The 26,721-nt window shown below is 36.2% G+C and overlaps 1 protein-coding gene across 4 annotated transcripts in view; it reads left to right on the plus strand.

Annotated features, from left to right (window-relative positions):
• PREX2 (phosphatidylinositol-3,4,5-trisphosphate dependent Rac exchange factor 2) overlaps positions 1-26,721 on the plus strand; it is a 168,998-nt gene that overhangs the window by 50,848 nt on the left and 91,429 nt on the right. For all 4 annotated transcript variants that reach the window (XM_027638739.1, XM_027638737.1, XM_027638741.1 and 1 more), the window contains 6 exons: positions 1,565-1,726; positions 9,412-9,545; positions 11,615-11,718; positions 19,425-19,574; positions 22,279-22,423; positions 23,899-23,999. In XM_027638739.1, the coding sequence (XP_027494540.1) occupies positions 1,565-1,726; positions 9,412-9,545; positions 11,615-11,718; positions 19,425-19,574; positions 22,279-22,423; positions 23,899-23,999 (796 nt within the window). The remainder of the gene's footprint in view (positions 1-1,564; positions 1,727-9,411; positions 9,546-11,614; positions 11,719-19,424; positions 19,575-22,278; positions 22,424-23,898; positions 24,000-26,721) is intronic.

Here is a 26,721-nt window from a genome sequence, read left to right on the forward strand (position 1 = left end):
CCATTCTGCATCTAGTTCCGTGGTTGAACAGAAGTGAGCCATTTGAGAGAGTTTAATGAGTCTAATTTCAGCTGGGTTTGACCATGCCCTTGCTTAAAATGCTTGGGATAGCAGAATTTGTTGGTGATATGCTGACATGCTTTGATGATACTAATTTACATCAACAAACTGTAGATGAAAAATTCGTTTTGTAAGAAAACCTGTAGAGTAACACAAAGGTGCTGTAGATGGTTTTATGATTAGATCTATGTTAATTCTTATCATATTGTGACAACTTAAAACAATGAAAAATGTTAAATGTGGTGATAAATATTAGATAGTCAAACCTCTGTAATTTATCATGTTAAGAAATAAAATAATACAGGAAAGTAATATTCAAAACAAATTTTTGCTTAACAAATTAAAGTCTAATATGGTTTATTGTTCCAAACTATGAGAGGAAAGCCAGAGCAGATTCTGCTCTAGAAGCTACTGGATTATTGAGTAGTAAACTACATGATTATTGGATAGTATTTTTCACAGTGCATGTGTGAATTTAGATTTGAAAGACTGCCAATTTTGGAGACAGATGACATAAAAAAAATCTAAACCCAAACATGTTAAAATAAAGGTTTTAAAAATAAATTAAACAATATTTATTCAATTGCAATGAGGTGTGAGTCATCCCAGATGTCTCTGACTTTACAGTTCCCTTGGTCTATTTTAAAATTTTTTTTCTATTCTGTTTTTTGAATGAAGGCTCTACAGACAACACAGGGGAAAATGACTAGTGCATTACTCTAGGAGGCAATGAAATGAATATATTTATTTTAAATAAATTTAAATACAGGGTGTGGTGGCTGCAGGTTTAGGGCTCCAGGGGAGTGTTACCCACACATCAGTCAGGGTATGCACTGAAGACTGTCCTCAGTCAGTCCAGCTGTATATGGGTAGTTGATAGCTTGAGATGGGAAATCTCAAATGAATGCTGGCAACTCCACTTTTGTTTATCAGTATGGCTGCCAGTACCAGTAACCATCTGAAATCAGTGAGTCACCTAAGCTATTGTTCCATGCTTTGCTGTATGGCATATTGCACTAGATTAAACAATAGTGTGGAGCTAAAGGAATGGGTTTTTTTTGCCCTGAGTTGCAGGAAAGGCAGGTGTTAATTTTGACATGAGTAAACTAACTTTTTTTAAGCAGACCTGTTATCCTTGCTGTTGAACAGTTCCAACCCGAGGAATACAAAAACAAACAAAAAAACTGCCTAAAACCCAAAACTTAACATGAAGAAACATTGTTGGGGAAGAAAGTAGCTGAAATGCAAACTTCTTTCTAGGTCATGATGATTATTTATTGTTAGTAATTAATTACTGTTGAGTTTTAGTACACACTAGGACACAATGCTAGAGGGTTTATTACTTTTCCACCTATTAAAAGAGAAGTCTGGCTACTTTTTGATTTTGTATGCTGTTGATTTACGTCTCCTGTAATGTACATTTAGAGATCAAAGACAGGTTTCTTTTTTTTTTTTTTTCTGTTTTTTCTGCCCCCCTCCCTTTTTTTTTTTAATGTCTGAATAGGAATTACTGAAGCGGACTCCAAGGAAGCACAGTGACTATGCGGCCCTAATGGAAGCCCTCCAGGCCATGAAGGCTGTCTGTTCCAACATAAACGAAGCCAAAAGACAAATGGAAAAATTAGAGTTTTTGGAAGAATGGCAGTCTCATGTTGAAGGATGGGAGGTACTGTCATAAGATTTGTTGCTTTGTATGTTGAGGAGGGAGTAACAGTTTTCAATAAGTGCATTGCAGTGTTTTTACATGCCCTGTTTTTGTGATCCTGCAGTACTATCAACTCCTCAGTTCTGTGAAATCACAGCTTTTATTTGAGATCTACTCTGTAAATAGTGTTCTCCATGACGGAGCACAGCTGTATAAAATAATAGACTTCCAGAAAAGAGGATAATTATTTAGTGTTTGCCTTGGAATATCAGTTGTCTATATGAACATGTATGTGTACATGCATACACATTTATAAATCCTAATTTAACTGCTGATCTGATTTTACTGCTGTCTATACCTGTCTAGCAGCACTTTGTCTGGTTGAAAAAATTTTGATTATTTATTATTGGTTAAGGACTGAGTCTGTGAGTTTTTGTTAGCTTGTAGGTAGTCCCTTACTACTGGGTGAGCTAAAGTAATGTAAACATGTTCAATAGAATGTGTGGAAGACTTATGGTTTTTTTCAAGAGTTTGCAAATGAAAGAATGTTAATGCTCCAGCAAAGTTTTCTGAAGTAAGGTCTTCGCAAGTGAGTCTGTTTCTGAGTTAGAATTTTCAGTACTAAACAGAGATCCAGCCTTTCCCAAAGACAACAACAAGATCAAGTAGTTGTAGCACCAAAATCTTCCTTTTCTGTTATTCTGAGCACTGTAAATAGTTCATATAGAAAGACAGGTGCAGATAAGAGTGTATCCTTAAATTATCTTATGTGTTTTGTGTTGAAGTGTCTGAGCTGTCTGCACTGGCGTAGGAGGGAAACACAAATGAAGTTCCTTAAAAGAAACATAAAGCAAACATAAAGTTCCTTAAAAGAAACATAAACATTCAAAACTGACTTTAAAAAAAAAAGATAAACGGGTTTTTTTGAGAGACAGATTTCAACATGGAAGCTATTTTTTGCTGTTTTGAATCCTTTGCTCAAATATGCTACTTTTCTTCCTAAGAAAGCTGCTTGAGAACTAGAGGAAGAGGCTTTTATCTCTGTAAGTTTTGTGGAAGGTTTGCAGGCTAGGGTATCTACCAAGAAAAATGTATTTGTTGCATGTTAATCTGGTAGCTGACAGACCGGGTCTCAGTCTATACAGCGGGAAATGGCCTTTGTATAGTGCAGAGAAAAGAAAGGGTTAGGGACACTGATGGGACACTGAATCAGAGAAAGCCTTGAGGTGGACCTGGATGAACTTTAACTGATGGAGTTCCCCAAGAAGTCTGAAAAATGAAAATGAGAGTACTGACTAGAAGAGTCAACTTTTAAGTAGATATTCATGATAACAGGTTAAAAAAGCAGAAACAAGAAATAGTTTCTACACAGCTTTGTTCGTTCTCTACACCTCCTACTTACTATATCTCCTGTTTCTTGAACTTGCTGTGCCTAAGGATGTACTCTGCTTCTGCAGCAGTGGATTTAGTTGCTGCCATCCAGAAGGATTCAGCAGAACAAACCACTATCTGAAAGGAGTATAGACCTGAACAAAGACCCCCTAAATATTCCTCATGACACTACAAAATTATTTCTTGTCTGCTCCATGTGAAATCTCCCGATCAGTGGACTCAGGCAAACCTTTGGTTTGTTGTTAATTGAGTAGTGTGGGAAGATTTTGTTCATTCTAAATGTGGATTAAGTGACTGATTTTACTTTAGTCAAAGTTCTTCATGTTTCTTCAGTGCTTTGTGTGATTTGAAATGTTTCACTTAAGGGATTTTTTTACTTTTTCTGTGTAGAAGCATTTTCAAGAACTGCATTTCTGGCAAATCATCTCATGCTGGATTTCAAGGCACTGTAATCTTTTGGTACAGGATAGTCATGAAATTCCACTAAAATTCACTGTACCTCATGAGAACAAATTTTAGCAAGTACAAAAGCTATATAATTGCTGCTCTGTAGTCAGACAAAACTTTCTGCATTTATTTTTAATCCTCATCTTGAAATAAAATAGAATTTAAAAAATTCAAGACAAATGACAGACAGCGTGTAGTCATGCTATGGTATTGCTTGTAGGATTTTGAAAAAGAAAGGACTAAGATAAAGTAAACCTCTAAATGTTGTAATTGAAAGTAGGTCTAGTTGACCTCACTTAACACCTGCTTGTTTAGACCATGTGAAAATAAGTCTCTTCTTGTAATTAGCTTGGACTTGCTGTCATCAGCTGTAACTTGGAAAGGTTAGTGTATCTGAATATTAAAATGCATTGGATGTGTTTGTGTGATAACTTCAGGATATAAGCAATAGCAACTGTTCAACTGTTCAATTCAAGCAATTCAACTGTTGCTGAATATTTTAGGGCAACAAAATGTGTTAAATAATCCTTATTGCCTATCACTGCTTTACTCCTATTATTTTCAACTTTTCAATTGAGTTTTCTACTGCACTATAGTGACTAAAATTCTTCTACTTGATTCCAGTGCCTGAGTCATAGATAGTTGTCAAATCCATCTTAATGAATACACTCAAGTATAAAGTTACAGTATTATTAACTCAGTGCATTATTAGTCATATAAATTGGCTAAGAACTTACTGTTCTAAAACCTCTGTCACTGAAAAGGGAATTTACTTTCCTGCATAAAGTTTCTTCTGAATCCTTGGTCAAAAATATAGTAGTAAATAGGTTTGCTTTTGGAAATATGTTAATGAACAAAGTTAACAATAAAGAAGGAAGGGTAAAAATACGGACATAAGCATGTGAAACAAAGACTTATTGTCTCTGCTCAGAATGTGTTCTCTGAACTGTAACATAGTAATTTCATACCAACCTTGGGGGGTTTTTTCTTTTTTTTTTTTTTTTCCCTCTCCCCTCCCCCTTCCAAGATTTCATTTTAGGATTTCGCTTGTGCTTGAATTCTGAAATAGTGCCATTGTCTTAAAATAGCATGGTTTTGGTAGAGTTATATGATGTTTATTATATTTTAGCTGGTCAGGTTTGCCGTTACCATACGGCAACCACAGGGTGTGCAATCTGGCAAAATTGCCTTGATCTTAATATGTGCATCCTTTTCAGACATAGCATGAGGTTAGTCCTTGAAATGGTAAGAATTTCAGAGCATATATAAGAACTAACAGTATTTTGAATTATTCCCAACAACAACTACAAAAAAAATCCCTGAATGCCATGTTTGAGTGTGGATTTAATTAAATAAACATCTGGTTTTCTGCATTGCTTAAAATAAAGAGGCAAACTTGTTGGAGATTTCCTTCCAGAAGGAAATGCTTAGCACATTGCTTGGCCCCAACTAGAAGGAAAGGGAAAAAAATAAAGACTATTTTTAGAATTTGATCAAAGCATGACTTGAATTCCTATACTTAAGTGTCATAAAATGAAGCTTGTGTTTATTATGATAAAAATACAGATTCATGGAAAAGATGGAACATCTGTTTCAAGTAAGAAAATTTTGAGTATAATGACTTTCTCACTTAATTTCCTAAGTGGTTAGATTTATTGGCCTGAATTCAGAACTTGTGTAGGTGGCTGTCTCAGCTGGAGAATGGCTCAGCAGCTGAAGGAGTCTGTCAGTAAAATTTGCGTGGATGTTTCAGTGAGAGAACAAAAAAATAAAATTGTTGCATTTGTTGTAAGCTGGAAGCTGAACAACCTAGTTTGAGTCACAGGCCAACTTAGTGATGATAGCATGGGGTATTCTGTTCCTTTCCATTTCAACATATCATCAAATAGTATTTTACTAGAGATTTCTGTTTTTAAACTCCACAGTTTCTAGCCCTTTTCTCTGTTTTATTTGTTTCTTATGCCGATGCGCAAATACTGAAGAGTAAGTTAATATTTGTCTGTAATTTCTGACCCTTATTACTGTTAACTGACCACTGAATCAGTATGGTCAAACCTCTGTATTTGACTGAAATTTGCCCAGAATATATAGATGAATAGCTTTTTGTAGCAAATAATACCAACCAATGCTGCTTTTAATCTCAAGGTAATAAAGATAATTTTTTAATGTTAAGGATGGATTCTTAATGATTTAAGGATGGGGGAGGTGTTGTTTTAAATTTCTTGAAAATGGTCTCTCTCCTTCCAGTGTATTTTAAATGTATTTGTTTTTCAATTTGGTCATGATAGTCCACATTTCAGACTTCTCACCTAAGCTGTTTCTTTAGTTAGAATGATAGGTGTCTGACTGACAGCCAAAGGTGATTAGAAGCCATATATATATACACCTTAGTATTATATATTTATACTTAAGTAACCTGCAGGCACCAAGATCTTAACAGATTTTGAATTTCCACACCAGCTATTCTGAAAAGCCACAAGAGTCCTTGGCTCCAGTGCTACCCACAGGAGAGGGTTGCTCTACAATCTTCAGTGACCCATTAGGATAGATAGAGGAAAAACTAGTCTAAATTCACAATATAAGCCTGCTTTATAGGTCATCTTTTCCCCAACTGAACTTTTTATATGTTTCATTGGAAGATGATTAAAACAGATTTATTTCTATAATACATGGCGTTTTTAAATCAAGGTATTACAAAAATGCTGGTTTCACTGAAAATATCCCATCCACTCTAGTTGCAGATACTTTAAACATATAGAAACATGACTAGCTTAGTAGTGAAGATTTTATATTTAGACTGAGCAACTGTATCATCTTCACTTACTTTATACATGAGTATAAATGCCTGTGAAAACTTTGACATAGCAAATTACTTTTCAGGTTCAAATTACTCATATTTAAAGTTTCCCTGGTAGTTTCAGTTCAAACACTTAATGAAAACATGGTTGTATTAGAAGGTTTTGGTGATATTTGTTCCAAAACTATTGCTTGTAGGTAGCGTAGTTTAGTTTTAGCAGTGCAGCAGATAGCCTCACCTGCTTCTGGCACCAGGGTGATCACTCATCTGTTACTGCAGCCATCAGCCTTCCCTCTGAGAGGAACAGCTCAGAGTTGGATTAAATGAATTATCCTGCTGGGCTGGATATCAAATGTAGCTTGGTGTTCCTGCTGAGAACCCATGTGAAGGTTTAAGGTGTAGCTACATCCTTCATGAAAACTTGTTATAGTTGTCAGTCCTCCTTTGAATTACATGGTGGATATGGCATGGATATTACATGGTGCTCTCTGCTTCATTCTTCTTCAGGCATGTTTTTCATCTCTAAGGGATGTGGTGAAGAGGAATGTTCACCCCAGGTGTAGAAACAGTAGTGCTTTCACATAACATGCCCTTCCTTTTTTCTCCATTTCAGCTCCATGCCCACCGAAAGTCCAGGAGCAGGCAAACCCTAAGTATTACTAAGGCAAGGGAGTGACAGGGGATTTTTCCGCACTAGCAGTGTTATGTAGGACAGCCAGATGTGACTTGTGATCCTGTTACCTTATTCCTTTGGACTTCAGCAAGTAAAACAGCAATAACAAAATTCACTGATCTGCGGCCACAGCAGCCTGGGTTGTGATCCTGTCAGAAGGTATCTGATAAGTGACATTAACACTGTTCAGTATTTGAACAGGAGATCTCCAAGGGAAAAAAGTATCCCTAGAATGTTGTTTTCATCATCTAGCAGTTTGTATTACAAAAGGAAGAAAATTAAGAGGAAGACAAAAGCAAACGGTAGTAACGTGATACAGATAATAACACTGCCATGTTGTAACATAGAACTTGAATCATGAATGAGGAGAACCTTAATGTTAGGTAGCCTGAATAATATACATTTAAAATACATAAAAATGTGTTATTTTATGACCTGTTGCTGGCACAGTAGCAGATATTTCTAGGAATGTTGGGAAAAGGTGGTATTTTTCTACACTGAAAATGAAATATTTTCAATAAGAAGAGACAAAATGTTTTTATAAAACCCTTTCTATGAAAAAAACCACCCTTTTGTAGAAAGCTGAAACTGCTAGTCTGCTAGTACAATTTTGAAGCCTTAAGGTGATTTTTTTCAGCTTCGTTACAAAACAATACCATTTTTCAGCAAAGCTGAAGTTTTCTCTAAAAACAAACCAAAACTCCTTAAAAAGTATCCTGCCTGTTAAGATGCAAATTATTAGTAAGTACTATTCCAGCAAATTTGAAACTCAGACTAAGATATTACTTACTCTTTTTAATACACAAGTGCAGTGAAATAGAATGTAAAAAAAATTACCTGCTTTTCTCTAATATTGGTCAGCAAGCAGTACGTGCAGCTCTAATTTATGCTTAATTTATATTACTGTGTATGCTCTTAAGATGTTTCAGTGTTTGATTTCATATAAAACTGTAAAATTAGTATGCCAGTTTCTGGTACTGATGCTGTCTTAGGAAGGGAAATATGCTGCAGTGGCTATAGATGACATTAATTTTTGACTTGTTTGATCATAAATGTAGACAGGAGCAGTTAGTTAATAGACATACTGAAGCTGCCTTAGAGACCTGAATTGTGTTCCAACGTGGTGGTTGTGCAATCCCACTTATCAGCTCTGTAAACAGACTACATTCTCCTTAGAACAGTCTGAGGGATTGCTCAATATTCACGGCTGTGACATACAAAGGATAAGCAGTAAGATGAAGAACTGTCAGAGCAGAATGTATGATTTATTCTTGGCTCCTAATTAAATCCATTTTTCTTTGGACTACTGTGGTTAGATCAAGAAGAGGAAGTAACTACACCTCTTGCATGCATAGAACATTCAGAACATGTGTAGGTGACAAGGAAGTCCTGGCTTTTGCAGGTTTTCCAAGCTGACTGTTGACTGCCTAAAGTCAGGAAACTCTTCAAACCATGGGTGTGTGCTTGATGCCTAATTATCAATAGGATTGCATGTCTGGATGCATACAGCACAGCAACAGCAGCTCTGGCCCACAGGAACACGGATTTTTCAGACTAGCAAAATACATGTCTGAATTCAAGGTAGTCTTCCTTGACAGATAGATTTCTCATTATATGACATAAAATGAATTTTTCATATAAATATTTTGGGGAAATTTTTTCCTTTGTTAAAGTTCCTTCTTTTTGATTAACTTTTATGAAAATGCCTGGCTTCTTTTCACATGAAAGAATTATCTCTCTTGAGACAAAAATGAGGCATGGGAAGTTTCATCTGAAACATGCAAAGCTTAGCAAAATTCTGATGTCTTCAGAGTATGTTAGGAGGAATATAGTATATAGTGTAGTAGACAGTCCTAGCTGTGCATGCCACTATTAGCCTTGCCCAATTTTTTATCTTTCTGTCTTTTTGATTTTGTGTTTAGCTTAGTCTACTGTAGAAGTATATACCCTCAATGATCTTCAACTCCTAGGTTGCTTCAGCTTCTAAGTTCATCATGGCAGAGGTGGTGTTTTGTAAAGCCCCATTTTAAGATATTTCTGAGTAAAGTTACTGAGGCTAAGACTTGCTGGATAAAGTTGGTCTGATTTTCAGGAGAGGTCTCTGCACAGATATAATATAATTTGGAAACTTTTGGTGATTAAACTGTATCTATTCAAAAAAACCACAATCCCCCCCCACTACTACATGAATACAAAGCTGGTGTTAAGTTAAGCATCATTAGAAATTACTATGTAATTACAATGCAATAAATCACCATGAATTTTATTGTTAGTATTTCCAGAGATTTGTTGTGGTTGTGAGTTTATGTAAGAAACTTTTCCGTAATTGATGCAAACAAGAGTACTTCAGTTCTCACAGAATAAAAAAAAAAAAAATCTCTTTCCAATTGATTTTAGGGATCTAACATTACAGACACGTGCACAGAAATGCTGCGAAGTGGACTACTACTCAAAATTTCAGCAGGAAATATCCAAGAGAGGATATTTTTTCTTTTTGATAACCTCTTGGTCTACTGCAAAAAAAAGCACAGGTAAATGATTACTTTCAAAAAGAATGTATTTTTCTCACAGTAGAGCTAATCATGTGTATGCTGTTCCGTTAGAACTGCAGTATAAAAGGTAGTGGTTTTAGAGGAGACTTATCCACCAATGTGTATTTGATTCTAGCACTGGAAACATGTTATATGAATGCAAAATCCTGATGGTGAAGTGCAGGGAGAAACAATGTGTTTTGTCAACCTTCCACAGCAGGTTATATGTGATGACCTCACTCTCTTCTAGGAAGGATAAACAGGCTGAATTTTTAGTTTAAACAAACTAGTAATGTAGCTTGTGCAATAAAATAAATCTCTACAGATTCAAGAGTTTCAAGCTGTATATTTGTAATCAGGGAAAAGAGCCAGAAAGCTGCTGCTTGCTGCATTGCAAGGAGCAGTTCCTCAGCTGAGCAAAAAACTTCTACAGGTAATGTTCGGTTCTCTAATGCTTCTGAGAAGTAAGGGCTCTTTTACAAACAGACATCCCTCTTGATGCTCAAATTTGTCTCTTTGATCCAGAAATTGGTTTTGAGTAGCCGACGAATACCTGTTACTGGGTAGATCTTTGACAGATTCCTGGGTACATGATACATACTCTTTTCAGAATTTATAATTTTTTCTATATTTTGTTGTCCAGCAATTACTGAGTGCATATTATCTTTGCAATTCTCCTCCACTCAGTTACATATTTTTGTAGCCGTATTCTAGCTAAAATGCACTTTTGGATGAAAATCTCAAAATCATAAAAGATCATCTATGGTTTCTTCAGTTTTGAGCAATCATGTCGGACATGTCATTAGCTAGTACCATGGTGACATGTCTACAGACATAAGAATACCTCAATTTAGAACATAATTTCAGAATTGAAGGTGGGAAATTAATTGATTATATGCCAGCAAGATACTTTGGGTATTGATTGGCACATAGTTAAAGAGGGTGTTGCTCATAGGAGCTTTGCACTTTGATAATTTTACAAAAATTGTCCTATCTTTATGGTATGAGATATTTTATGTAATTTCTAAGCATCATTTTGCAGCAGAGTTGTATAAATGTGGATTTCTATATTTGGGGTCACAGTTATAAAGGTCACTAAAACTGTTGGATTTCTCTCACTTTAGAGAGAAAAACTGTGTGATACTGAACCTTTGTGCTTGCTGCTGGTTTTGCTTTTTTTGGTTTGTTTTTTAATCTATTATTCAATTTTTGAATAAGACATTTATAGTATAGTAGAGTTATTCATTAGACAATAATGAAGTAATGATTGAGAAGCGGGTGAAGATTAATTCCTCTTTAGAGTGAGTGAAGGTTAAAATTCAGGTGATCGTTAATTCTTAGGAGCAGATTTTGGTTGATATGCAGTATTAATTATCATTATAGGCAAAAATGGACAGAAAATAATCCCTGGTTTATCTGAAATGGGAAAAGCTGTCTAGAACTGGGGTTCTCTAAATGTTTTGACTTCACTGGGAACAGAGTTACAGCAATGCAAAGTGCTTTGGAATATATTGCAGTGAAACTGCCACAAAATTTCAGCAATGCTTAATTACAATTCTTGGTTAATCCTTATGTTAGATAGGAAAAATGTTGTCTTCATTCTTCCATACCTAAGTCCCACTTATGAGGCTAACATATGTAGGCCAAGATTTATATCCAAAGATGTTCTTATTTCATTTTTTTCGAACTACCCTTGTGCTGAATTTCTAGACTAACATAAGAAGACTACATCAGTCAAGAGGAAAGGTTCTCCCAATGCATTATTTTGTCTTTGATGGCAGACAATGGCATATAGAAGCCAAAGTGTTGGAACAGAGCTTTTACAGAGTGACACTTTCCTGATGAACTCTCATTCAGCCAGCATTTGGCAGCTAACTCTTACCAGCAGCAGCATCTTTGCATTACCAACAGCAGTGTCCCGTTCAGCAATGGTTTCTACAGTTCAGTTGCACATGTATAAATGTACTGTGATTCTTACATTGGTCTTTAAATGCTACGTGTTCAGGTAGCAGTGCAGAAATTTAGAAGGTAGTGGATGACGTGCTCAGATCTGCTCTTTCTTTAATCAGGCGATTGAAGAACAGCAAAACATCTGCAGATGGCCACCGTTACCTGTTTCGGGGCAGAATAAACACAGAAGTGATGGAAGTAGAGAATGTAGATGATGGAACAGGTGAGTTTATTTGTGTTGCTCATTTACAGAGCAGTCCTTCGAGCTGCTGAAATCAAATGCAACTTCATGATTTCTTTGGGAATTGATGGTGCTCCTTCTATTTAGAAAGAAAGAGTAAGATGCCACTTTAAAAGCACTATCTATTAGTATCAAAGTTCTGCTTCTGTTGAATGTATGACAGCAATGTCATCCATTGTTAGCTGGTTGGTCATACATAACTATTTTATGCTAACATGAACAGAGTAATAAAATAAGGTGCCATTTATTGCTCAGCTGAAATTCCATATTTAACTTCACTTTACAGCATTTCAGCGCTCTTATAGAACTTATTACTAGGTATGTGGTATATTTATAAGCAAATGGAAAACTTACCTCTGTTGGAATGAAACCTCGAACACTATAAATGCTGGAATTGTGGCATAAGAAAGTTTTTTTAAAATATCTTTAGCAATATAATCCATATGATTGCTTGAAATTTTCCTGACATACATTAATAAAGTGAAAAAACAAAGTATTCCTACACATGTCAATTTTTGTTTTATAAACTTGAGTTGAACCTTTGAGCTTAACAATTATTAATTTTCCTTACAATTAATAAATAAAACCTGAAACATTTTGGGCTTTCTAATGTAAAACTAAAAAAAAAATAATAATAAATGAAACTTGCAGTGACACTGCAGATATGTGAGCCTGGAGGAGATTTCTGGGAGTTATGTATTACTTCCTGTGATACTTTAAAGTAGTGTTAGGTTTGTCCTACCTCTGTTATGGATTCAAAGCATTTCTTAATGTAACTGTGTTCTAAAATTGAGCATTAATGACAGTAATTCTACAGTGGAAGTAAGCTTCATAGGAATTGAAATTTCTTTAAAATTAAGATTATCTTTTTCTAATCTTGAGTTCCTTGTTTTCAAAATTGTTCATTCACTGGGTAGACAGTAGAAATGACTTGGAGAACAAATTGCCTGTTGTTCTTATTGCAACAAATTAGACTCTCTTCCATCTCTTATTTTAAAGTCTTTCATGTGTGGTGTTTGGATGTTTTTGTTCTTTGCCCTTTGGAGGTTTTTTTTTTTTTATTCAGTTTGCTTCCATCTTCTGTCATTAACCCTCAGTTTTATAAAGAAATGACATTAAAAATGCTTGGAATTCATAACTGAAGTGTCTAGACCTGAAACTCCGCTGGTGCCAAGTAGGACAGAATAATTACTGTAGTGCTGCAATGTGGGATGTCTACTATTAATCTCAGAGTTGTTTGGCTTTTCTGAGAACATTATTTTTCAGTTTTCTAGTTTGTGTTCCAGAATACCACATCAGAGCCTTCTGTGTAGTAGTGGTGCCTATTGTGTTATATTTTATACTGTGTTAATGTCTGAGAATAGGTCCTATTAACTACCTTCTTTTCTGTACTGAGTTTTATCTTATAATTTCTACAGTATATTGAGCATTCAGAGTTTGTATCTTGTTCCCTAAAGCTTTTGCAACACTTCTTTTCTTAGTTCCATGAACAAACAATGTTATTACTGAACCACATAAGATCTTGGTAAAAATAGTGGAAAATACTGAACATAAGGTAGAGCACTATGGTGTCACACTTGATTCATTACCTGTGCTTACCAGACATTTTTTGTAAGAATTCCTTGACATCTGTTTTGAGCTATGTCCTTCACCAGGCTCACCAATTCAGTTAGTGATTTTGAGGTGTCCATGGGTACCTTGTAATAAATTTCTTCAAGCCTCTTTGACTTGAATGTAGTTTATTCAATATTCTGTATCCTGCTATTTCCCTTTTCTGGCCTGTATCCTTGCCCAGTTTTTAGCTATATTTGTATATTTGTATCCAGTTGGCGGCCGGTCACCAGTGGTGTTCCCCAGGGGTCAGTGCTGGGCCCAGTCCTTTTTAACATCTTTATCGATGATTTAGATGAGGGGATTGAGTCCATCATCAGCAAATTTGCTGATGACACCAAATTGGGAGGGAGTGTCGACCTGCCGGAAGGCAGGAGGGCTCTGCAGAGGGATCTGGATAGACTGGAGAGATGGGCTGACTCCAATGGAATGAAGTTCAACAAGGCCAAGTGCCGGGTCCTGCACTTTGGCCACAACAACCCCGTGCAGCGCTATAGGCTGGGCACAGAGTGGCTAGAGAGCAGCCAGGCGGAAAGGGACCTGGGGGTGCTGATCAACAGGAGGCTGAACATGAGCCAGCAGTGTGCCCAGGTGGCCAAGAAGGCCAATGGCATCCTGGCCTGCATCAAGAACAGTGTGGCCAGCAGGAGCAGGGAAGTGATCCTTCCCCTGTACTCTGCATTGGTGAGACCACACCTTGAGTATTGTGTTCAGCTCTGGGCCCCTCAGTTCAGGAAGGATATTGAGGTGCTGGAGCGGGTCCAAAGAAGAGCAACGAGGCTGGTGAAGGGACTGGAGCACAAGTCCTATGAGGAGAGGCTGAGGGAGCTGGGGTTGTTCAATCTGGAGAAGAGAAGGCTTAGAGGCGACCTCATCACTCTCTTCAACTACCTGAAAGGAGGTTATAGCCAGGTGGGGGTTGGTCTCTTCTCCCAGGCAACCAACAATAGGACAAGGGGACATGGGCTCAAGCTCTGCCAGGGGAGGTTTAGGTTAGATGTTAGAAAGAAATTCTTTACAGAGAGGGTTATCAGGCATTGGAACGGCCTACCCAGAGAGGTGGTGGATTCACCATCCGTGGAGGTTTTTAAAAAGAGATTGGACGTGGCCCTTAGTGCCATGATATAGTAATTGGAGTTGGATCAGGGGTTGGACTTGATGATCTTGGAGGTCTTTTCCAACCCAATCTATTCTATGATTCTATGATTCTATGATTCTATGATTATAGCATCTCAGTAATTTGTTTCTGCAAAAAAAAGAGTTGACTGTTTCAGTCTTTCTTGTTGTGTAATAATTGAAGCCCTTTATTTTTTTTTCACCTTCCTTATATATGCTTTAGAAATAAAAGTTTCCCTGTTTGCATTATGTCACTTTCTAAGACAGCATCTCTTTGCTTGTAACTCTTGATGTTACTGTGGCCTCAGAGGCTTATACCCAACATCTTCTTCCTGATGAATATTCCAGGAATTCTGTAACTATTCTTCTTTCACTGCTTCCAACCCACATATTGCCACACTTTTAGTGTTGGTGTTAGAAAATATTTCTTTGGTCTTCTTTCCATGACTATCCTGTATTGCTCAAATCTCTCCTACCTCTCTTTGTTTACTTGTTCTAGCTATCCAGTCCTTGATCTCTTTCACGCCGCTCATTTTCCTTCCTGCGCATTTGTTTTCTTCCTCAGTGAATCATCAGTATAATTTGGCTAAGCACAAATAGCCGTCCTCTACACTCCAGACACCAGTAGTATAATTTCCTCCAGCCACAGGAAATTTTGCTACTGTCCCCATTTTCTATAGCTTTGCACACAGTCCTCATGGCTATCATGCTTCCTTCCCACTTACTCTCCTAAGCCATATCAAATCCTGTCACTTTTATATATACATTATTTCCAAAATCCATACTTCTTTCCACTTCTGAGACATCAGTTAATGGTTTGGTTATTTTGATTTCTAGCTTATTAGAGTTAGTGGATGCCCAATCCCTGGAAACATTCACGGTCAGGTTGAACGGAGCTCTGAGCAACCTGATTGAGCTAAAGATGTCCCTACTTATTGCGGGGGGATTGGACTAGGTGATCTTTAAGGTCCCTTCCAACCCAAACCATTGTATGACTCTATTCTTATCTGTTTTTTTTAACTTATCATCACATTTTCGCTTTCAGTTTTTCCAATATCCTAAAATATTTTTTCCTTGTAATTACTGCTATTTCATCCCTCCTTTCGATGGTCCTCTTTGAAATATGAAAATGTTTTTGTTATTTCTCTGAAAGGTGACACTTTGACACCTTAGTATCCTTTTCTTGTCACCTCCTCCTGCTTTTTTATGTAACCCCCCTGGTGTTCTCCTTCCTTCTGGTACTTGTGTATCCCGTCTCCTCACACTGATATTTTTTCTTTCACTCAGATCATGATACCCTTCTTTAACCTTCCTCTGTTCTGCTTGCTTTACTGTTCTCATTTGTTAGACCCAGATGTCTTGTTTCTCATCCCCTGTAGTCATCTCTGTTTGAACTGTAACCCAGTACTATTCTGCTGCTTTCTTTTTGTCTCATCACATTCCCAAGTGTAGCAATATGATTGTCTGAGCCTCATTCACATTAGCTTTGCATAGTATTGTATTATTTTACGCTCCTTAATCATCTATTACCTATTACTTTCTATGATTCTTAATTTAGAGTGGAAGCTCTGAGTGCAGAGTGCTTGTATTTTCACATCTGTGCAGGACTCTTTCTCATGTACTCTATATCGAGTTCTTTACAGACATTAAAGACTATTGAGTCTAGATGATACTTCCACAGTTCTTTACTGTAGATTTTGGGATCCCTTGCTCACTTTATATAAAGATCTCTATATACAATAGGACTCTGGGAAACAGGGCAAACTGAGAGCGTTTGCTCTCAGCATTGATAGAGGTAAGAATGTAGTCTTCCTTGTTTGTAAGTAGAAGCATAGAAATAGGAAAACAGATTCCCAGTGTGGTTTATTATCATGCTAATGACATGTCTACAGAAATTAAGAAAGCTTTTTCTGAAAAGCAATTTTTCTTTGATGAAATTACGCCTTGGCTGAGCAGTACAGTTGGTGTGAGCTTTCTTGTTTTGTTACAGCACCATGATGCACTCTGCTTTTTCCTAATTGCACTGAATAAAGTGGAATGCATATTACCTATCAGGGTAGAGTATTTGCGATCTTAAAACAATGTGGCTGCACAGCCACTTGCAAGTTTTAGAAAGATGAATATATTGTAATGTGGGGGGTTTTTTTCTGTAGCAGTTTTTCTTACTCAGTTTTGAAAGAAAAATATATTTCTGAAGACATTCACAAGCCATTAAATGAATCTTATTTAGTTTATGAAGGAAAGCACTTGGGAGTTAGGAAATACCAGATTTATGTTTGCTATAGTATGGTAGTTCTGTCCCCTGTTGTTTTGAAATGAGGCATGATACAGAAAAAATAGAGGATGATTATGGCAACTAGAAGCTGCTTCAAAAAGTGTATATAGGAGAATGGCAGTTGATACTGTGCAGCAATTACTTCCTTGGTATTTCTGAGCATTGATGCTCCCAAGAACCTCAAGTCTGAGAAATTTAGAAGACCTTCAATACAGAGATTTCTGTTTATTTTTTTAAGGGAAGAAGAAAATTCTATTGTATATGACTGTAACAAATTCCTTCTTATGCATCCCTCAAATGTTTGAGTCTTGAATTTTGAAAAATATATTACAATTCAAAGTACAAGCATTAATGTATTACCACGTAACATTAAAAGATGATGTCATCTTGTAGGCTTAATGATTTGTTGATCATGCTGGTTTAGACTTCGCATTGAGCGATTGAAGTCTCATGCTCTTCTTCCTTCTGTAACCATTATGTCAGGTTTGCAAATTATTTGTTTAGCTTGACTGGCAGCTGTGATTGACATGATGTGAAGAGTGCACATATGTGCTGTGCAGCTGGCCAACCAGAATATGCACACCTCCTGGCTGGCCAGCCAGCATGGCTGCAGCTCTTGACCAGATTTTGTCCAAAAAGTCCAAAGACGGTAGGAGTTTATATGGGATGATAACGTAATGCTGAAATGTTCTTGACTACAGGTATGGGTGTACTGGGGAGAACAAATTGCTCATGGGAGCCTTGGAGGATTGTAGTCGTGGGGAGCATGAAGAGCAAAAGAGAAAGCAAGGGTGTTGCAGTTAAAGGCAGAGACTGAAGTCAAAGTGTTCGTCACAGCAGTGGTTTATTGTTGCAAAACTGGGCAACAGTTACTTGTCTTTCTCCACCTGAACTCACTGCCATCTGTATACATTAGGCAGTCATAGCACCTGGCTTGGTGATTGGGCCTTTCACAAAATTCAGTGAGTTTGTAGTGGCATGAGATAAATGTTGTCAAACTGCCAGTGCTCTTGGCCCTCCAGTTAGAGATCTTCAGAGGCCAAGAAAACTGTGTGTTTTAAAAAGTCACCTCTACACTGAGATATTCAAGGGTCTGGACAAGCCATTTTTTCCCTTGACTGTTGACTCTGATTTTCTGAGAGTGCTTGAATAGTATGATGGGTACTTTTCAAGAAATGGTGTTTTTAAAGGGACAAAGGATATTCTGAATAGGCTATACAAATAAAAATATGATAAAAAGGTAAGTGGTATAAACATGATGTTGCAAAAATACCTGACTTCATTTTTTTCCCGTACATAGACTTGCTTGCACTTTCTTACATGCTTTGAATATTAGAAGGTTTTGTTGGTTTAGAAATTAGTTATCAGTCTCATGGTTTTCTAGTGGTTCCTGACATTTCCCAACCCAGTACACAAAGCTTGGCTGCTTTCCAACTAATTAAAATGCAAAGTTATTGAAAGGATACTAGCATGTCTGCTGAGATTTATGATAAATCTTAGGAAGCATTTCAGCAAGGGTTTCAGTTTCAGAAAATCCCATCTCATCATACAAAATAGGGCTGAATTATGAAAAAGTATTTACAACACAAAAAGCTTTGTAGTTATTATAGTAGTTCAGGGCTTACCCTAGGACTTTCTTGCCTCTTAATGAAAGTTTGTGGTGAGAAAACATTGACCTTTGATTTTTCTAAACACTTCGTATGGTAGTTGCTAGCTCTAGTTTTTTAGTCTGTATTTTATGTAAAAAAAAAAATAAAATTTCTTATCATAAGGAATTTATGTCTCCCAAATTTTCCCCCAGGAAATGCGGGTAATCTTAGTGAAGGATAGTTAGGGGTATTAGTTTTGGAATTTCTGAATAAGATTTATGGACCAGCATATTAAAATAGAATCAGAAGTTACAGAATGTTACAGAAGTAATAACTAGTAAGTAATAAGGGTTTGATTTTTATATCATAGTTATTTTTACATGTTAAAAGTCAGTAGTTCAAGATCCCTAAGAACATCAGCAGCTGTTATCTCTCCTACAAGGTGCACACTGAACATAGGGCTATTTAAAAAAATTATTTCAAATTATTGCATATTTCGAAAATTATGCATTTGGGGTTTGGGGTTTTTTTTTACATCAAAGAACATCTTGTATTATATTTCAGTTTGTTTAAACTAGTAAGTGTAGATATTTATTTATTTGGGTAACCAGTAAAAATACACCAAATATATGTAATGTGCTTACTTGTCAAATTGAAATTGTATTTTACCCCCTGTAAAGTCCGTTTTTAAACTTAATAGTAAATCATTCAATCAGCACAGCAGCTCTGAGGAACTTAAGGGACAAAACCACAATGCTATTTGTTTAAGGAATTATTTATTACAGTTTAACACAAACAGAAGTACTCTAAATACTGTTATCTGTTGTTTTAATAGGACTCTGCCTGTTTTAGTGTCGAGTTTATACCTTCTTCCATATACTATGCAATTCTTTGTTACATTTTACAAAGGACATTGTTTACTAAACATTAAAACTACAATTTATTAAGTTATAACATAGTTCACAAGTGGCACGGGTAACTTTAATTTTTGTTCTTCTGTATCTCCTGGGCTTCGTGTGTGCTGAGAGTTCTTAGTAATTGTAACAACTATTGCTTTTTGTAAGAATTGATACTCTTTAAACCATTTTATCTGCTAGCTGACTACCACAGCAGTGGCCACACTGTTATTAATGGCTGGAAGATCCACAACACAGCAAAGAATAAGTGGTTTGTATGCATGGCAAAAACCCCTGAAGAGAAGCAAGAATGGCTGGAAGCAATTTTGAAAGAACGAGAGAGGAGAAAAGGTAGGTTAATAAACTTCCTTGTGTTGCTTTGCCAGAAAGCCATGTTGTATTTTTATGTTGAGATATAAAGAAAACCAGCTGGTAGGCAAACTTGTGGTGTCAGATTCCTCTGAAGATTTATGAATAACAGCTTGGGAAAAATAAATCAAGCTTGTACTAGGAAGGGCTTTATGTCTTGAATCATGTATGCTGGTAGTGAATGCTGTTTTGGAAATGGGGAGATGATTTAACCTGTGATTTTATAGCTTATCCTCAACCAGTATAAATTGTCATAAACTCATTGAGACCTGTGTAATATTATGGTTTGTGGTATCTGAGGGTCTGTCTTAAATGCCTTGTGTGATTTTTATGCATTGATTCCCTTTGCGAGTGGCCATTTGAATCACTGAAATGAGCAGGCTTTCAGTGTTGGATTTTAATGCAGATGATCTGAAGTGAAATGGTACAGAACGTACCCACCACCCCATCTTTGATGTATTCTCCCCTACCAAAAAATTAAGAAATCACCAGTAGCAAAACACTATCTTTTTGAATAACTGAATTAAGGTGAAAGAATATTTGGATGAAATATAATCCTGATCTCAAATGTGACCATGAATAACTTCATGTGTTCAAGGTGAACCCAGCACAAAGTAGAAGCAGGGAAAGATGACACATCATAATTTTCTGGAGCTAATTTCATTTGCAAGCTAAAATATCCATATTAGTAATGTTGTTTGCAGCCTTATATTGAAGGAAAATATGACCTTGTATTTAGGTCTGCAATGCTTTTCCTGAATTGTGTAGATTTTCTGTTGTCTGTTGCAGTAATTGTTATTTTGTGCTTCTGTTGTAAATGGAGACCAACAATATTTTCTTTGGTCTTTTCAAGTTAAATACTGGATGCTTGTAGAACATCTGTTGTAGGACCAGAGTTTCAAATAGGGTATTTGAGCACTGGCTAATCAATAGTGTCACCAGGAATTAATAGCAGAAAAGCTAAAAAGATGCTTTAACATTCTAAAACCTCAACATTTTTAAAATAACAAATAAGAAAGCAATGTGGTAGAGATGTTGTCAAATACAACAAAACCCAGGTTTGTCTGTTTCTGTATAGGACCTTACCTGGAACCTACTGAAATGTTTTCAGTAAATTCCACTTCACTGTTAAGTTTCTTGACTCCCTTGGGCTCTTGGTACCTCAGATAAGAAATACAAAGATTAATTGGGTGTACTTTATGTTGATGAATTCTTACTATTTCACACTAATAAACTGAGCAGCTGGTAGAAGGGATGAGTTTGAGCTAAACCTTAGCAAGCTTGAGGTCTGAGGTAGCTATCCAAAAGCCAAGACATGTCTTAGGATTTTAGCATTCTAAAAATTTGTGAAAATTTTCAGCTCTGGATGTTTTCAGTGGGTTTGCCAAATAAGGAGACAACCATGAAACAAAGAGAGGATCCGGGGCACACGTAGATTTAGTTTGCAACACAGAATCTCAAAAAACAAATGAGTTAGAAGACTCAGAGATTCAATGGGCTTAGAGAAACTCAACCTATACTTTTATTTGGAATCCATGCAGCAGAAGCTGAACTAAAAGGAGAGAATGCCCTTAATGAAGTAATTTAGTTTTCAGCTTTGGTAATTAAATTATGAACTAGGACCTTTTCATAGATTGTATTTTCTTGCTAGGAGAAATCAAGCTGAATTGGAAAATTTTACTGAAGTCTTTCTGTCAATTTGGTGGCTTTCCTGTAAGCAGTTGTTATCTGCAAACTTGCTGAGGGTGCACTTGATCCCACTGTCTGTGTCATCAATGAAGATACTGGAGAGCAACGGTTCCAAGACCGAGTACAGAGGGACACCACTTGTCACCTGTACAGTTATATGTAGAGTTATAGTTTAAAAATTATGAAAATCTGAACAGAAACTGAGAACATGTACACAAGACATTCAAGAAACATGTGGTTCTGTCCAGCATTAATACTCGTTTATTGAAAAAGTGTGTGGGATATGAAAGTCAGTGGTATTCCTTGAACACAAGCTTCTGTGAATGGCCATAGGATGCATAATTCAACAAAAACTGGATTTGGTCATCTGTTAATCAGTTACTCAAAAAACATAATGATTTTTTCAAGAAGATAAACAGAAAAAAATAAACCAGTAAAAAATATTGAACTAAAACCCTTGATAGCTTTCCATTGTTGAAAAAATCCTGAAGCAAATAAAAATCAAGTCACATATATGCTTTTGTGGAAAAGGGGTGAATTAATCTGATGTGAAACTAACATACAGTTAACAAGTTACTATTAATTGGAAATTTGAAAAATATTCCTTTAAATGAAGACATTTTTATTATTGCACGATAAAAACGAAACCAAAGTTCTTTTATTTTAAACGTGTGAAGACATGACTACTGCCTTGCAAATATTTATATACTGAAATCTGAAAATCACAGCATTAGTATTTATTACTAAAAAGTTAGTGGTGATGTCGAATGACTAATAGTTTAACTTCACTGTAAGGAACTTAAAAATATCTTTTGGTTATACCTTATGAGGATCTGATGTTCATAGTTTAACTTGATTGTTGGAAAAAAATGGAAAACAGTTCCTTTACTTTTTTTTTTTTTTGTATTAAAATATTGGTATTGCTTCTCCATTTTGGGGAAGATACTGAAATATAATGGCAATATCACTTCATAAAGTTTTAATGCATTTTTGGCAGGTTTAAAATTGGGCATGGAACAGGACACTTGGGTGATGATCTCTGAGCAAGGAGAAAGACTGTACAAAATGATGTGCAAACAAGGGAATCTCATCAAAGACAGGAAGAGGAAATTAACCACTTTTCCCAAATGCTTTCTTGGAAGGTATTATATGCGTTTGATAGCATGAATTTTTACCATATAAAAACACATTTTAAATCTTCTTTGGGATTCTGCGAAAACCACGCTTCATTTGCAATGTCTGTTAGGCCTATTTGCCTCACAGAGTTTAGCCAAAGTGTAAATTGGTCTGCCTAAAATTTATGAATATATACTCATATTGCAAAGTAGTTCTGTTAAAGAGACAAGGCTGCAAAGGCATGATAAAAATATGAAAGTGTGTCAAGTGAATTAGTTTCTTTAAAAAAATGATTCCCAACTTGTTTAGTGCATTTTGTCTCTGTAATGACTATTTTGGGGTGTAAAGTTTATTTGTTATTTATTCCACCTAAAACAATCTCTGTCTCTAAAACTGCTCCTATCCTCCTCTTGCTTGAGTGTCAAGAACAGAGTTACTAAGTAAGGTTTATGTAGTTAAAAATTTACCCATATTATCAGGGGAATCTTTATAATGCCATATTATACCTACATCTTAAGACTGAATGAAAGAGAAAGAGATAGATACCCTAAAAATGTGTGCATGGAAAAAAAGGGTTTATCACTTATTTCATTTGACCATAAGATGGTTAAGCATGAAAAGCACTTTTATAAAGTACAGCAAATTTTACACAAATTGTAAGAAAGATACCACTGGGTTTAAAAGTGGAAATGAAATTTGGGAGATTCTTATGTGCTGTCAGAAGTGATATAGTTGAAGAGAATGGAAACCAGGATTAAGATTAATGATTGAGTTACGGCTGAGTCATATTTCCTCAGTGAAGTTGTTGGAAGCAGGTAAAGAATACACTCATGGTGAGGAGCTGTTTAAACCTACCATCAGATGGCCACTTTTCTGGGCTGTGTTTGGAGCGGACCCTTTTGGAGAACACTTCTGCCGTCCTCTGGGTCACCCATGACAGTGTAGGTTGCACTACCTCATTACACTTTTGATTTGTAACCTACACGTATGCTATAAACTTGATGTCTCTGAACTGCATCAGTTTTATTGTGATACAAGGTAGGCATTTCCTGCACATGAAGTATATGCTTTGTGTATATGCTCAGGATGTCATGTTGGACACACCTTGGAAGTAACAAGCCTACTGTTCTGTCATACTGTGGTTGTGGTCTGTCGTCATGACATATCTGTCCTGGGCAGGTGCAGTATGTGTGTCTGGGATTGCCTTATATTGGTCTGTCTGGTCAAATGTGGCTATGCTAGTTTAGGAAATCCCAGAAAACATGGAAAGTCTTCACTATGTGCCAGGTAAACTTTATGCATGGAAAACTTCTGAGCAGAAAAAAGAAAACATCTCATTGGAAACCATATGTGTTTACATCAAAATAAAGGGGGTAGGATAGTTTGAAGATCACTAGGCTTAAGAATCATTCACTAGACTAGTTAGAAACACTAGTAATGGAGATGGAAATGCAGTAGTATGATATGTAAAGTTTGTTTTCTGTGTCTGTTTTTATCTCAGTGAATTTGTGTCCTGGCTGTTGGAAATTGGAGAGATACACAAATCTGAAGAAGGTGTTCATCTTGGCCAAGCTTTATTAGAGAATGGCATTATCCATCATGGTAAATATAGTCAGTTTTAAATTACTTCTTTTCAAGATAATTATTGTAATTAGCATGGACTTAATTTTGTCTGACAAAAATATGGTCTCGTTAATGCAAGATGGTTTGTTGAATCTGCATTATATCCTTCCAGGGACCTCATGAGCCCATTGTCCATGCACAGCAGATTTACTGGGAAAGGCTTGATTGATTTAATCATATTACATCTATGCTGTTGGGATCACAACATTGAAAACAGGGACCTAGAGAAACATTGCTGTTCTTTTGTAAGCAAAAATAAATTCTAGGGGAACACAGAACGGTACACTGCTTTTAAGGATTTTAACCTTTATTAAGGCCAGGCATTTTAGGGATACGTGTTCAACTAAGAATTATGCAAGAGAGTGAGTCACAGTTGGCTGTTGATAAACGTGCCTGCTCATCTGTTAGGTATTACAACTCAATCTGATGTAATCCAGCCTAGAACCCAACAATTTAATCTTTTGAATTTTAAGGCCTTCTTTTCACTATATTATATAGTTACTAAAATTTATATTTTTATGCTGAAACTTTAAGTCAATTCTCTGCATTTAGCTCATTGTGGAGAGAAGTATCCTTCAAATGGCCAATAAGAATGTTTGATTTCTGCAGGTAATTTGCATTGGCAGCATTTTTCTCTTTCCAGAGCAGGTCCTTATCTCTGTCCCTATTATGAGGTGTAGTCTAACAGGACCATATAAAGGAACTGGAGAAACTTCTGGTTTTGAAGGCATATTTGGCATACAATAGGTACAGTCACTTAAAAAGCAAATGATGAAACAGCTGTCAAGTTAGCTACTGTTCCATCATAGATCCAGGGTGTAAATTTAGATGGATTCATTGATAATATACACTTCAAAACTCCATCTAGTACACTGCTATAGTCCATCCAGAAATGAATTTAATACTGATTAATAATGATGTTTTTAGTGTCCTTGACTGAAAAGAAAGTGGAAGAAACATAGTGCCACATAGCTGTGTGTGTTCTAAACACATGCAGAGTAGGAGGAAAAAAATTAGGGTTATTCATCAGTGGTCATGTAGCCTTTAATTCTTTAATGTCAGTCTACATGACTTTCCTCCACAATCATTCAAATGTCAGATGCCATTATGTTTACTACACACAGAGAAATTGTTTTCAATGAAATCATTTAGTTGCCAGATTCTTTTCCTGATCTTGTAATTTATATCCTAAATGCAATCATAGAATTTCTCAATACAGAATCAAATGAATATTGTGTAGTTTCATGAGATAAAAGGATAATTATATTAGAGCATAGAAATGTAAGGCAGACATGCTACTTTGAATAGTGGATCCAGCTGTGGTTCACTGAAAATAGCATTCTTAAAATAGAGCTGAATGAACCATCTGTTTTCACAGAGGGATCAAGGGAGAAAGAAAGTTTGGCTGTTATTTACATTGCATATATTGTAGAGGTCTTTGTTAGAGTTTGCATATTCACGAGGCCGTCATTGTCACTGTGCTGAAGTTCATTCTAGCAATGACAGAACCATGTTGTGATGGGCACTGTTTTACTTCCTGGTGTGTGAACTCTTGGAAGTAGAAAAGTTATGGCTTTTCCTTTTTTTTTTCCCCCTCCACTTTGTATAAGGGGAAAAATCTTGTTGTATCTTGCTATGCTGCTATTTTAAATCCACCTGGTAGAATTCTGTGATATCTGAAATTACTTGTATCAGTCACTGGGCTGAGATACTTGGTCCAGTCACTTGCTCGAGATGATGAGAAATGGAAGCTTTGTCTCGAGGTAGTAAGGAGCTTTGTAGTTACAAAAATAAACTGAATATCAGAGAGTTTTAAAATGAATAAGTATTTCTGTGGCTGCACAGTTTCTTGGACTGATGTACTGATGTGATTTAAAATTACACCAGCAAAGAACTAAATGAAAAGACCAAATGTGTTCCTTTTTCTTTGTCTGTGCCATATAAATATGTATCCCAGCATAAATGTAGGTACAGTGTTGGAAGTGATATGTAAACCAACTTGGGCTTTCTTATTTTAATGGTAATACAGCTTTTCATCAGCTTAAGTGTTTGAAACTCAGGATGTGGCAGCCCTGTGGAGCTACTGCCTTAGTTTCTGGTGCACTGTGGTAAGTCAGGACTGCAAAGACAGAGTAGTACTCAGAGGGCATAGGCTGCTCTGTTCATGATGGGCACGCAAGAAAGGAAAGGTGCTTTGTGATCCCAGTTCCCTCCCAGTGCATCCGTGGAACAATAATGAACATCTTGGCCTTAGGCAAAACTGTCCTAGTGATTTTTCTATTTTCAGTATTTGGTGGTTATAAAAGCTCTTAATTCATGTTAATCTAGTGGAATATGTTTTTTCTTCAACCACAAGAATTTTTTCTTAGTTACAGAACTAGAAGACATCTTTTTTCCCTGAGTTAAATGGTCACAATCCATTAAAATCCATTTAGATACTTACGTTAGGCATTATATGTGAAAATTTTGTAGTCTGTATCTGATGTATGATACGTAAAAAGCTTAGAAATTACTTTGGATAATCACCTTAGCATGAACCATCAGTTCAAGGCAATTGGAATAGTGTCCTGGGCTTTTCTATTAGCAGATATATCAAATGCGGGTAGAGAAGTTATTTTCCTCTTGCACATGACACTAGTGAAACCATTTAATATATGAAGTTCAGTTTTTATATCTGTGTGTCAGATGATGTGTGGAGATA

The sequence above is a fragment of the Corapipo altera genome, unplaced genomic scaffold (assembly GCF_003945725.1).
Source record: "Corapipo altera isolate COAL_440 unplaced genomic scaffold, ASM394572v1 49, whole genome shotgun sequence".
Classification (NCBI taxonomy): domain Eukaryota; kingdom Metazoa; phylum Chordata; class Aves; order Passeriformes; family Pipridae; genus Corapipo; species Corapipo altera.